Raw genomic sequence first — 13,206 nt, forward strand, 5'->3', positions numbered from 1 at the left:
GGAGAGCGGGCATGAATAATTCACAAATAAAACTGCTGGTCAACCACCACATCAATGACTGGTAAATAATTCAGCCCGCAGACAGGGTGAGGAGCTGCTTGCTCCTGATTTTGATTGAGAGACACAGGGACAGAGCCTAGTTATAGATTCTTAATGGGTTTTACCACATCAAGTGGAGCGGACAGGCAAAACGGAGAGGAGCTGACAAATAATTCATAGGAAAGAGCTACTGATGAGCAAGATGATGAAATCTAGAGTTTGTACACTTGGATTGCATGATGAATTTGTCAATAGCTGCAGTGCTGTTTTGTGTTTTCCCGAGCAGCTTTGGCTGTGGAATAGTAATGATACATTTCCATTTGATTCTAGGGAAACTGCGAGCAGTTTCAGTTCATCAAGGTCAGGGGCATATACATGGAAAGAGTAAAGAACATTTCTGATATGAAAAACAGGAATATCAACATTTGCATTGAAACATCGCTCTTACTCTCATAAAATGCCCAACAGCGGCGCCTTTAAAAGGTAACATAATTTCACCTGTTTTCTTTATACATATAATGCCCTTCATGCACACATGCATATGTACTTTTAGGTGAGTTGCATCTTATCAACGAGGTGCACCAGTATCATAGTGATGTATATAGACGTAATATACTGTGTGGTGTATCGTAGATATTCACGCAGGCATGCACAATTGTGTGAAGGTAATTGATGTGTTTGCTGATCATAAACTAGGCTGCCATTAACCCCCCCCCCCCCCCCCACCACACCTATATAATTCCTCCCTGTGCATCCAGTATTCATAGATCATAAAAAATCCAATAAATAAAAAAGTCAAATCGTCACCATTTAACACCAACTACTTTTTACATTTAAACATGATCAACACATCATCCGAAAACGCCAGTTTCCACTCCTTGATTACCACTTCCTGGGATGTATTATGTTCAACTTGCCTCAAAACACAAACACCTTGAACATGGCAGGGGAATCAAATCTGAGGGTTGAAAAAGGATGTCAAATGATAATTACCCTCAAACACACAGGCCGACGGCTTGTACAGCACTTCACGGGTTAATGAGATGCCAATCAGAAATATTTGTAAATCAATGAGATGATAATGCAAATAGACACAACGACTGTGAACACAGAAGCAGATGTATTATAGATTATTATAATTCTAAAAGTCTGCAATTGTTTGACACAACATCGCTTGTACGATTTTTCCGTCCTCTGTCAACATATGGTATGAAAATAGATGCATTTTTTATACTTTGTGTGACTCTAAAGCACAGTACATTATACGTCAGACTCTACAGGGACCGTTTTGATTAATTAGCTCTCTTAAAAGCATTCACTGCTTCAGAAAGCTTGTGCTCAACCGCATGAGTCAATAAGACAGCAGGGTTTCTGTGTACCAGGCTGATGAAGTCTTTTATAAAGAAAATGTAAATAAGAATCCAGAATAATAACTCCATATATATAAAAAAAGTTTTGCCTGTCATAAAACACACCTAAGGAGGATTCTAGAACGGTAAAATAAAAAAGATTCTGGTTTCCCAGGACAACCCTGCATTGTTTTACCGAAGCCCTCTGTGCCCATAGACTGCTGATTCCAATGAATGAGAAGGCTGGGTGTTTTCATGCAGGGCTCACATCTCCACAGACTCATATCACACATCAACCAATCTGTTACTCTCCATATGTTCTGAAGCTTTCACCAAATATCTACAATAACTGATCAAGGCACTCCATTTTTTTTCTATGAGCCTTACCGACTTACAATATGCATTTAGTGCTCCTGTATGTGAACTTCAGTTGACTTAATGAGCAGTGTCTGTGGGGATTGGATCAGGGTAGACCTCAGCATTGCTTTCATGCTGTTAACATCTTGCATTTGGTGTGAAAGTGGGTGACACTTTTTGCAGCACGACAACATCACACACACAATCTGCTTTTAACTACAAATGTTGGCGTACTCACATGAGAAATGTAAACAGAAAAACAGCTTTTAAAATCCTATTTGAAAAGCTTCTGTAAACTTTATTATCCACAAGAGTGATTGGCAGAAAACAACAAAGCTGTAATTTGAGTTTGAGCCAGTGATCGAGGGTAATTTGGCTCACTCGTACTCGAGATGTTGCTCAAATTAATTTTAGGTTGTTTGCTTCTTGACTTCCCATAAAAGCGCGAAATAGCTTACAGCTTTGAACAGCTCATTGAACACACGATCTGGATGGTTATCATCTTGACTAAAACAGACAAGGTTCCCTATTTACTCGGCTGAACAGGCAGTGTGTCTTTATTTATATTTTGTCTGCATGTGCTCGAGGCAGTGCTGGCACAGAACATGAGGATTTGGCAAATAGCACTTGTGCAATAAGGGCAAGAGTAGAATTCAACAGAAGTAGATTTTGAACACAAACATCTAACTTTTGAGGGATTTTTGAACACTATTGACGCACTTGACAGGGCTTTAAATTGGCCAGATTCAGATTAAACAAGCAAAGTAAACAGAAAAGAATAGCAACAAAATATAGAAGCTGGAGTAACATTTGTTTCGGTTGTCAGTGTCTCCAAAATGGTTGAAGATGCATTTGGTGCCTCGAAAATCTCAGAAATTATTGCACGAATTACAACTTTAACAATGACTGGATGAAAAGTAACAAACACTAATCTCAGTGTTTAAGGGATATTGGAAGTGTTTTTAGATTCTTGTTTTATCCTCAGATGAATTTATTGATAGACCATCGGACTCTCCTGTTGCATTAGTGTTTAATTAACAGAAATGCCGTCAATGCCTCAGATTTAATTTGGTTCCTTTATATTTATATTCTGAGGGACTAATTAGCTATTTCTTTTCTTTATTACTAAAGTTGGGTATTGTTGGAGCTGTGGTTGATACACTTGTAATGTCTTTGCTCAAGAGCAGTGGTCCCCAAACTACCAGATACGGCCCACCTCCACATTTGGCCCGGCCCCCTGAACAATACCAGAGACGCATTCTGATTTTTTTTTTTTTTTTTTTTTTTTTTTTTTTTAATAGTCTGGCCACGCAAAACCTAGACTAGGCCCTGTCAAATTGAACGGGATAATGGCGAAAAGGTTAGGTAAGATCCGGGAAAGGGTTATTAATATTTGGTTATGTGTGGCTTTCTGGAAAACAATAAATGTTTAGATTTAGGCACCACTGCGATCGTCACACTGTTTCTGTTACAAACTGACCCCGGCCCCCATCAGAGAAGGGAAAAGTTATGTGGCCCTCACAGGAAAAAGTTTGGGGACCCCTGCTCAAGAGTGTCAAACATGGCTTTGTTTTTGTCAACACGTTCGGACTCCCGACTCGTGGCCCTACGCTTCAAACTATGACACAACGTATCCCTCTAGCATCATTTTTCCACGTGTCACCTCTGCATGTCATTTTATGCTCGTTAGATCCATACAATGTATTTTCAAAAACAACTTCCTTAGGTTTAAGCAACAAAACAAATCGGGTTTCGAAAGGATTGTGGTTTGGGTTGAAATAAGGACATTTGTCACTTCATCTGAAGCGCAGGACCAAGCTGCTGGATTTGAACGTGACAACGGGCTGTTTGTGTTGTCAAGCTCTAGGAATCATCATGCGTATCGTAAATGTCAGTGATGTTATACAGCTGATCTGACAAGTTATGATGCTAACGATCTTATCATATTCTTGCTAAAATGTAGCTGGATAATTATTAAGATGGTAATGAGAGTATTTAGAAGATCGCTCAATTTGTTACAGTGTGCATCTATTTCACTAACTAATGTTGAAGTGTCATAGCCCCTTGGTCTAAATAAAACCAGGAGTCTTTGTTTGGCACCTAGTGCAGCTGAGGCTGATGGGAATGTGGTTAGTTTTGCGGGGTATTGGGTCACATTGGACCAATAACCATTTTGACGAATGATGGCGCTACATGAGAAGTCAGGGGACCAAAGTTAGTCCAATTTATCCTGGGAGGGATGTGAGTGTGTGGACCGCATTGCATTGCAATCCATCCAATACTAATCTCATTGTGGCGCCAGAGGAAAAGTCAGAGCATCAACCAAAGTCATCAGGATAAATCATGTGGGAACCATGACTGCCTTTACTAAATGTGTTTTGTTTTCACATAAGTGAAAACCTGCTGATGGGTTCAAAGTCGAATGTCTGTGTCGACCAACTGACGCTGCAAGAGTGTCAAAGAATATGAAAAAGAATATGAATCTGACAATGTATTTTTATAATAAACATTAGTTTGTTTTCAGACCAACTTAATGACAGAAAACACATCATGTAAACATGAAGAACAACACGTTGTAAATCAGCTTTAGTTGAAACTGTTACGGTCGCATTATTTTAATTCATATTGCCTCTGCTGAGCAAATCCTTGATGTGCATTTACATCGGCAGATTGTTTTATGACAATCGGTAGACAGTAAGTCAGTGTAAGGTATTTTAATTTCATTCATATCACATTTTTCCTATCAATAAACCTCTATTTTATTTCCAAGTAAACTTGGAAGAATTGCTCCCAGAAGAGCCCTTTGACATTTACACTTTTGTATAGAAGTCATGCATCGACTGTCACTGTCTTTGAATTGTGAAAGAGACTCCTTTAAAAATTCAAGACATTTCAAAGACAACTGTGAAGGTGCTGATGACAGAACATTACTCCAAAACCGAAGTGAAAAACACAACTTTGATATACTGATCGTACTTCTAAACACAGAATATTCTATGAGCTGTGAATATGAAAATCAAATGTCGCACTGTGAGCGTTGTTTTATTCGTGTTTCTTTGCTACAAGCGAGACCTTCCCCAATATTCTTCCCCAATATTCTTCCCCAATGTTCTTCCCCAATGGTTTTCCCCAATGTTCTTCCCCAATGTTCTTCCCACACCAGAGAGGTCCCTCTCTGATGGGTGAGATAATTGATAATGAGTGAGACATGAGTGTTTGGCCATAGTGTTATTTTTCTTTGCAGCTTTTGACGGCACCAACGAGTTCACACAACGCCTCAGTCTAAAAACAACTGAGTATTTTTACAGTGACTGAAGGACTAGCTCCCAGGAGAGTATACATGATGACATAATCTCTGCAGATCGTGACGATCGTGATCTGTTTCAGAATGACAGTAAATCATGCACAGCAGATAACCAATTTCTTACCTTTTAAGACTTAAATGCATAAAACTGTTTTTCTCCTTCAAGTTAAAATTCACAGAACCAAAAGGATGTACGCCAAGAAGCACATTTAAGACGCTGCTATCAAAAATACACACAGAGTGAAAGACGTTTACACAGTGAATGTCAACGAGGGAGATCAGGTGCTCTCAAATAGTTACGATATAGATTTATGTGTTCTGACATCCCACAGATGGTGTGAATTAGTCAGGGAGGGGGTGCCAGCCTGGGGTCAGGAGAGATGACCTGGCCTTCAGCCCGCCACTTGGGAAGGCATAGCAACAGACATGTGAATCGCTGCTGCTGCTGCAGTGCAACAACCCAGCAGCTGTTATTGAAGCTGCAGAAGAGAAAGTGCTCCAGTAAACTGCCCTAATCTCATCACACTGAGAGATAAACATCACTGAAAGGAGCCGCAGCAGCACAAGCGTGCAGGCCAGGTGATACAAAAGCTACATTGATTTTGACAGAAAAATAATTTTGTAAATATAAAGGCACGCAAAACAGACAAAATGGGTTTCTAAATGTTTAAAGATTGATTTTGTTTTCATTGTCTGGAGATGATTTTGCATTTGAAACTAGTTTTCTATCAGTCGGTACTTACTGGTAATATGAAAGATGATAAGATTATTCAAAAAGGTCACGATTTAGAGGCTAAAGCTTTGTGAGCAGTTGTTTCTTTTCTGTGCACCTTGAATAACAAGCCAAGAGCTAAGAGATACTTAATGTTCCATAAACTCACAAAGACGCACAGAGACTCAGCACATTGCCCGAGGAGACTGATGCCATATGTTTGAAAGAATGAGGGATTGAATGAAAGACTTCAAGTGGGGTGAGAGCTGCAAAGGAAAGAGAAAGAAATGCTATAATGTAGATACAGGAAATGTGCAGAGAGGCTCACCTGATTGATGTGCTTCAGCTTATCAATGATCTGATTGATGACAGGGTCAGCTCCCTTCACTTTCACTTCAGGGTTGGCACTCTGAGCCTTGATCCCGTTGCCGACCACACGCAGAGTGTAGCTGTAAATGAAGCCAGCACAAAAGACAGAGCGGCCTGTAAGTGTTTCCATACATCTATCAGGCCGGTTAAAGCGTAACATGTGAAAGGCCAGTGGTGGAAAGTGATAAAGCACATAAACTAGAAGATAATTTGACTGTATGCTTCTACGCCACAACATTTCACAGGGAAATAAACTCACTACAATTCAAAGGAGTAGTAGCACCAGTTACTTTTCACATTAGTACAAACACACACACAATATATGATGAGCTTATGAAAACACCATGCTTTGTTACAGAATAAACCAGTGGGTACAAACGATTAGTCTTGTGATTTGTTATAAAAGTAGAGTGTGACGTTTCATTTGTCTCAGTTGTTAGAAGTTCCACCAAAGAGACATTTCTTACCTAATGTCCAGATTAATTAAGATTAGAGAAAAGTACAGAAAATGTAGACAGATTTGTGTGGCGAATTGTGCCTTCTCTACTTTCCTCTCCCATTAATCATCTCATGACACCGACGTTTATGTATGTAAAGTAGTGACAACTATAGCTACAATTATATGTAAAATCAAATATTAGTAAGAGGTCTGTGCAGAAGAAGTTCCCATTTTCAACACGTTAAGTACGTTTTGGTGATAATAACTCTGCACTTTACTTTTGTAGTTTTTTAAAAGCATGATTTTCAAGCAATCTTTACATTGTAGGATTTGGTACTTGAATACTTCTTCCACCACTGCGAAATACATCGGCGTCGTGTTCGCAAAGCAAACTTAACACGAATTATTTTTCTCATTTCTCTTGAGGGCCAATACTAAAATATGATCAATATTCTGAACACATACAAAGGTGATGGCATAATTCATATGTCGGCACACCCTACGGTTAAAGTAGGATTTGTGATGGACATGAGCAGCCGTGTGTCTCTGCTGCAGTGCTGCAAGGCTGCACATTACATGTATGGTTTTATAAAAACTATATATCAAGCTCTTTATGCTCTCTCCTAGAAATTAAACTATTAAACCACACTGCGAGTACGGTAGACTCAACTATTCATTTATGATCTGTGGTTTAACGTCTCAATATGCGGCATTAATCCTTGTTTTAAAGCAGTTCCTTGTTGTTATAGCTTGATAATGTTCTTCAGTTCACCTCAAGGACTCCTCACTCTTTAGGTTGAATAGTTTGTCAGCTGTCATGACTTTGACCATGACGGCCGGTGAGGGAGAACAATTCAATCACATCTCAATCTCCAGCATATCGCCGAGTCAAACGAGTAGACCAAGGTAAAGGCACTCACTGCTGAAATACCTGTGCATGCCAGTGTGTGTGCGAGTGTGTGTGTGCATGTGTGTCTGCGAGTGTGTGCGCATGTGAGTCCATGTGTGTGAGCATGTGTGTGTGTGTTTGTGTGTGCATGTAGGTGTGTGTGTGCATGTGTGTGTCTTTGTGCATGCGTGTGTGCACGTGGGTATGTGTGTGCTTGTGTGCGTGTGTGCGTGTGTGGGCAGCACGGTGGCTCAGTGGTGAGCACTGTCGCCTCACAGCAAGAAGGCCCTGGGTTCGAATCCCGGTCGACCCGGTCGTTCCAGGTCCTTTCTGTGTGGAGTTTGCATGTTCTCCTCGTGTCTGCGTGGGTTTACTCCGGGTACTCTGGTTTCCCCCACCATCATAAAGACATGCACCGCATCGTATGGATGTGAATGAATGTTGGTGGTGGTCGGAGGGGCCGTAGGCGCTGATTGGCCGCCACACTTCTGTCAGTCTGCCCCAGGGCAGCTGTGGCTACTGATGTAGCTTACCACCACCGGTATGATGATGTATGTATGACTACTGAACTCTATAAAGTGACTTCGGGTGTCTTGAGAAGCGCTCTATAAAATAAATGATTATTATTATTATGTGTGTCTGTTTGCGTGTATGGAGCGTAGAAAGGGTCAGGGAAGGCAAGACATGCCTGCATGTGTTAATCTACTAAAAGTCTCATATGTGTATGTGGGCTATGTGTGTCTGTGTACGACTCAGATGGATACAATCATATTGTGAATTTTGGTAAGTATTATATCTATACTTTGTTCAGTAAAGTAATCTGGAATTATTGGAAATGGTTGGATCAAACAACTTCGAAACAAACTTTCAAAGTTACCACTGGACTATAATTCAATACATGTAACACTGTTACTGTGTGTGTGTGTGGGGGGGGGGGGGGGGGGCAGATGGAATAGACCACTGAGGCGTTAGCCTGATGTCTCTATGAATTTAAATATATGGATTAGAGAATTAACATGAAAACATGAAAAAAACAATCAGTGGCTTCAATGTCTGGTGGGTGATTTTGTTGAAACTAACACAAATTGGTGAGTGCTCTTCAGGCAATACAAGGTCAGAAAGGGAAAGAAAAAGTATGAATAGATAAAGTGCAGGAAGCCTGGGTGTCTAATTTATTTAAAAGAAAAGGTTGGTGGCAGAATTCAAATTTAGTACGGATGTCTGGGTCCTTGAGATGCAATTCTGATGTTAATTTCCTGCAAATCGGAACTCCTAAATGTGATTAGTTTTAGAAAAATACAGCTGCCACTCAGTGTCCCTTGTTACTTTTTTCAGCAGTTGGTTAGTTATCACCACTATTTTTCTTATTGGGCTCTCTCTTCTCTTGTTGTGTGGCCGCTGTACTCTCTCTCTCTGGATTAGCTGCTGTCTTTCATCTGGCAGCTGCTTCAAATGAAATATTAAAGTGAACATTTAACATTTGTCGACAGTCCCTTGCTAATTTAGAGAGCAAGTGCAAATAGTCAAAGTTGTGTTAATAAAATGCCTTTTTCGTTTGCCAAATTTATACAAAGGACGGTATAAAAGAGAAAGAAAAAAAGACAATATTTTTCTTACAAGCTGCAAGTCTACAAACATTAATAGACTTTCAGAGAAACAGTGATGACCAATCTATCCCCAAAGACTTGAACTTATCAGCAAACATCACTTGCACACGGAGTAAATTGATTTATTTTGCATCTGAAAGTTGTCTCTGGCTTTTTGCTTATTGACACCATCTTCAGGACGCCTGGATTCAAGGATATAAACCCTTTCAAACTTCTTTGAAATAAATAGAATGATACAGCTCTTTGAGACTTTTGGATTAATATATTGGTTTACCATTGCTTTACAGATGGTTGTGTAAGAGAAAATATCTTTCCAAACCAAAGCTCGCCAAGTGACCTGCAATTTGGAAATGCAAATACTAGCCCTTACATAATATATATTTGATCCATGATATGAATAAACATAATAACTGGGACTTAAACATCTTTAAACTGAAGCATCATGCTGTAGATGACATATACTAAACATGTGCCAGCCTTTGATCAAAGACATGCTGAACGTTCGACCGTTCTTCAACCTAAGTTGAGTATGAACATCCAATCTAAAAACATTTAAATTAGGGGAAAGTTCTGTTTATATAAATAATCTGTGTTGCTTGGAAGAGACTGGAGGCATCTTGCGGATCAGCTGCATGCTGGATTTTAGAGTAACCAGGTGCGTGTCAACGAGTTCTGAGATTTTTTTTCTGCCATAGTAATTGGCTCCTTGCACCCTTTGACCAAAATGCAAGTGTGAAAGTGAAGACCTTGTTGGCTGGCTGCTGCAGGTGCCTCCGGCTTGAGGCTGATGTGTTTGGACTTAACTGCACCTGAACCGTGTGTACTGGAGCTACGATCCTGCTGCCTCCAGCTCAGTTGAATCCCTGGACACAACTGCTGAGATGAAGATTGTGTGTGTAAGAAATGGAATGAGGATAGACTCTGTTGGGTTTGCCACTACAATAAATTGGTGCTGGTAAACCTGTTAAGAAAAATAAGGTTGAACTCTATGCTGAACACTTTTGGAGACGTAGTCCTACAAATCCACCTTTTCATGACCTTTACTGCAGTCTTTCCCCTCCTTTCTGTACAGTGTGATTAATAGCAGATTGAGAAGATTACATTAGAGCCATCTGTGCCCCGTTTCGCTCAATGAAAATGTGAACAGCCTGTATTTAAAAAAATGTGTTACAACCAAAAGCTGTTTTATACTGTGAAAACCACAGGCATGTATGATGTATTTGTGAGTGAGTAGTTAGTGCAGTTAAATGTGGAGGAACAAATATCACTTGTATCCTTAAACATAAACACACACACACACACACAAGTGCACACACATCTGTACAGGCAGCTCCTCTTTCTTTCAGTAAGCAATCCATTTCATTATGCCACTGGGATCCATAACCTGAAACGTATACAATCTCTTGTAACAGGCTGCAGGGCTGGCAATGCAACACAATGACTCTCTGGGAGTTGCAACCCTAGAAAGTAAAGGTCTGCTCCTTAAAAGGTGTCATAGATAAAAGAAGCAAAAAACTCTGATCATATCATCTGATATTCTTCAGGGTGAGGAAAAGGCACGCAGTCGCATCAAGCACAACCTACAAGAGGATATCAAACAGCTGAGTGATTGCCTGTGTCTATGCGGACCAGCAGTAGGATCCTATAATCCATACCCTTCACCCCCAAAGGGATTCTTGGTTTGCATCTCATCTCTGCTCAAACTGCTGTTCGGCTGCAGATTGGAAATTTCAATCATTTTATTCTTGGCTCATATCCCTCTCTCATTCAACTATCTCTCTTCACACCTAGAAATAAAAACATGTAAGACCTCTTTTGTATTATTCCTTGACTCCGGGACAGAATGGGATTGGGACGTCAAAGTCATTTACTCTGATAACCCAAGAGGAACATGACTCTTCTCAATACAGAGGTTGTGCATAACATGCAAGCTACTGTGACAAATGTAGTCCTTTATATTTCTAAGATTGTTGTCTTATCTTATCTGTATCCCGGCAGTGGTGTAACGCCCTATTCCGTTTCTCCTGTTTCTCCTCTGTGTCTCCTCTATGTCTCCTCTGTTTCTCCTCTGTGTCTCCTCTGTCTTGATTGGTTAATTCCCTTCACCTGCCCTCAGCCACCCCTCTGTCTCCTTGATTGGTTAATTCCTTTCACCTGCCCTCAGCCACTCCTCTGTCTCATTACATTACATTACATGTCATTTAGCAGACGCTTTTATCCAAAGCGACTTACAATAAGTGCATTTCAACCTAGAGTACAAACTAAGAACAACAAGAATACAGGAAGTAACATTTCCTCAACATAGTCTAACTACAAAAGTACCATAAGTAAGTGCTATCTAAGTGCCACTGAAGTGCTAATCTGTGTTTTAATCCAGATATAGTCGGAAAAGGTGTGTTTTCAGTCTCCGACGGAAGATGTAGAGACTTTCTGCTGTCCTGATGTCAGTGGGGAGCTCGTTCCACCACTGAGGAGCCAGGACAGCAAACAGTCTGGATTTCGAGTGATTAGCTCGAGGTGCAGGAGTCACAAGTCGATTGGCTGTTGCCGAGCGGAGCGAACGTGCCGGGGTGTACGGTGTGACCATATCCCGGATGTAGACGGGGCCCGATCCGTCTAGAGCACGGTACGCCAGGACCAGTGTTTTGAAGCGGATGCGAGCAGCCACCGGTAACCAGTGGAGAGAGCGGAGGAGCGGAGTGGTGTGGGTGTCTCCTTGATTGGTTAATTCCTTTCACCTGCCCTCAGCCACTTCTGTCTCCCTGAATGCATCATGCCGTACACCTGTTTTCCCCCTATATATTGTGCCAGTCTTTCTCTTGTCTCCTGTCGGTTTGTTGTCTTTATCTCTGTCTCGTAGTGTCTCTGTTTTGATGTCTCATTCTCAGTCTTTGTTCGCATGGTAATTCCTAGTGTTTTTTTGTAGTGGCTTTCAAGCCAGAGATTTTATGTTTTAGCTTTTTCCAAAGTAGAGTGTTTTTTTGTTTCACTCAAACCTGGAGTCCAGCCTGTCTCTCTGCACCTGCGCTTCACCCTGTGACAAAGTGGTGAGTAATAGTTGGGAACAACAATAATGCATCTCATAATACCTGCAAAGGGGCACTGAGTCAGTCGAGTGCAGATCTCCGCTAGGTGTGTCTGCCCCAATGGAGCTATAGCGCAAGTTCAGTCGGAAGACCATATCCCTCGAGCCCACCATTTATTCCTCATACGTCTGCCAATCATCTCTCACACATGGTCAATCATTGTTTACTCGCTATCATCGTTCAGTGCCGTCATCACGACACCAGCTGCGCAGATCAGCTGGTCTCCTCTATCCACTAAGCACAGGGAAACAATGACATAGTTAGCTTATAAATATGACTGTCTCTCTACCTTAAGTTCATTCATGTTGCTGTTATGCGCCCCTCCCCATCTCCTCTCAGTCTTCGGGGATCCATCAGCCTCATCAACTAGTCTTCATCAGAATAAGAAAAATGTATTTGCTTCATATAAATGTTCAACAACTCGTCTTCATCTATCTCGTTGCTGATCGGGGCGGTCGGCCCTCAATTACAAATCTCCCCGTAGAGTCCAAGCACCAAAGACTCAGACTTCATTTCATATCATCTGTTAACAATAAACATTACTATCCTTTCCTCATCTAACTGGTCTCTCCCTGATTGACCTGCTTTATTATTGATTGAATGAACACAACCCACAACTGGATCACCCCGTCTCTAGACAAGTGTATCGGATGCAATTTTGACATACAGTTGATGGTTTCCACTAGTGTGTCTCTGGCCACAGAGAAGTGGCTGGGATTCGGAGAAACACTCGGCTGTTTTATCACTTGTGGGCCCTACCAGCCAGGGCCTGTTTAGGAGTAGCAGGCAATCTGCGGCACGATAAACAGGAAATAAAAAGTGTTTTGTGAAAGCGTGACTCACCACAAACATGCAGCCATAAGTGGACACCCTAAATATAATGCAGTTTGCAGCTGCTGAACGCAATACGTGCAGTGGACTGACAGATAAGTACACAATAACTCATGGACGCATGCACGCTCTGACGCAATCGCATGATTCTCCTGGTAGAGATAATAATAACAACACCATATATTTTTTTAGAGGCCCAGATAGACCGAATTAGACATGAATTT

The 13,206-nt window shown here is 41.1% G+C and overlaps 1 protein-coding gene across 4 annotated transcripts in view; it reads right to left on the bottom strand.

Moving 5' to 3' along the window:
- The window catches only part of gpc5a (glypican 5a), a 135,613-nt gene that overhangs the window by 69,814 nt on the left and 52,593 nt on the right, over positions 1-13,206 (bottom strand). For all 4 annotated transcript variants that reach the window (XM_056412612.1, XM_056412610.1, XM_056412613.1 and 1 more), the window contains one exon: positions 6,090-6,210. In XM_056412612.1, coding sequence (XP_056268587.1) covers positions 6,090-6,210 — 121 coding nt within the window. The remainder of the gene's footprint in view (positions 1-6,089; positions 6,211-13,206) is intronic.

This window comes from Pseudoliparis swirei, chromosome 4 (assembly GCF_029220125.1).
Source record: "Pseudoliparis swirei isolate HS2019 ecotype Mariana Trench chromosome 4, NWPU_hadal_v1, whole genome shotgun sequence".
Classification (NCBI taxonomy): Eukaryota; Metazoa; Chordata; class Actinopteri; order Perciformes; family Liparidae; genus Pseudoliparis; species Pseudoliparis swirei.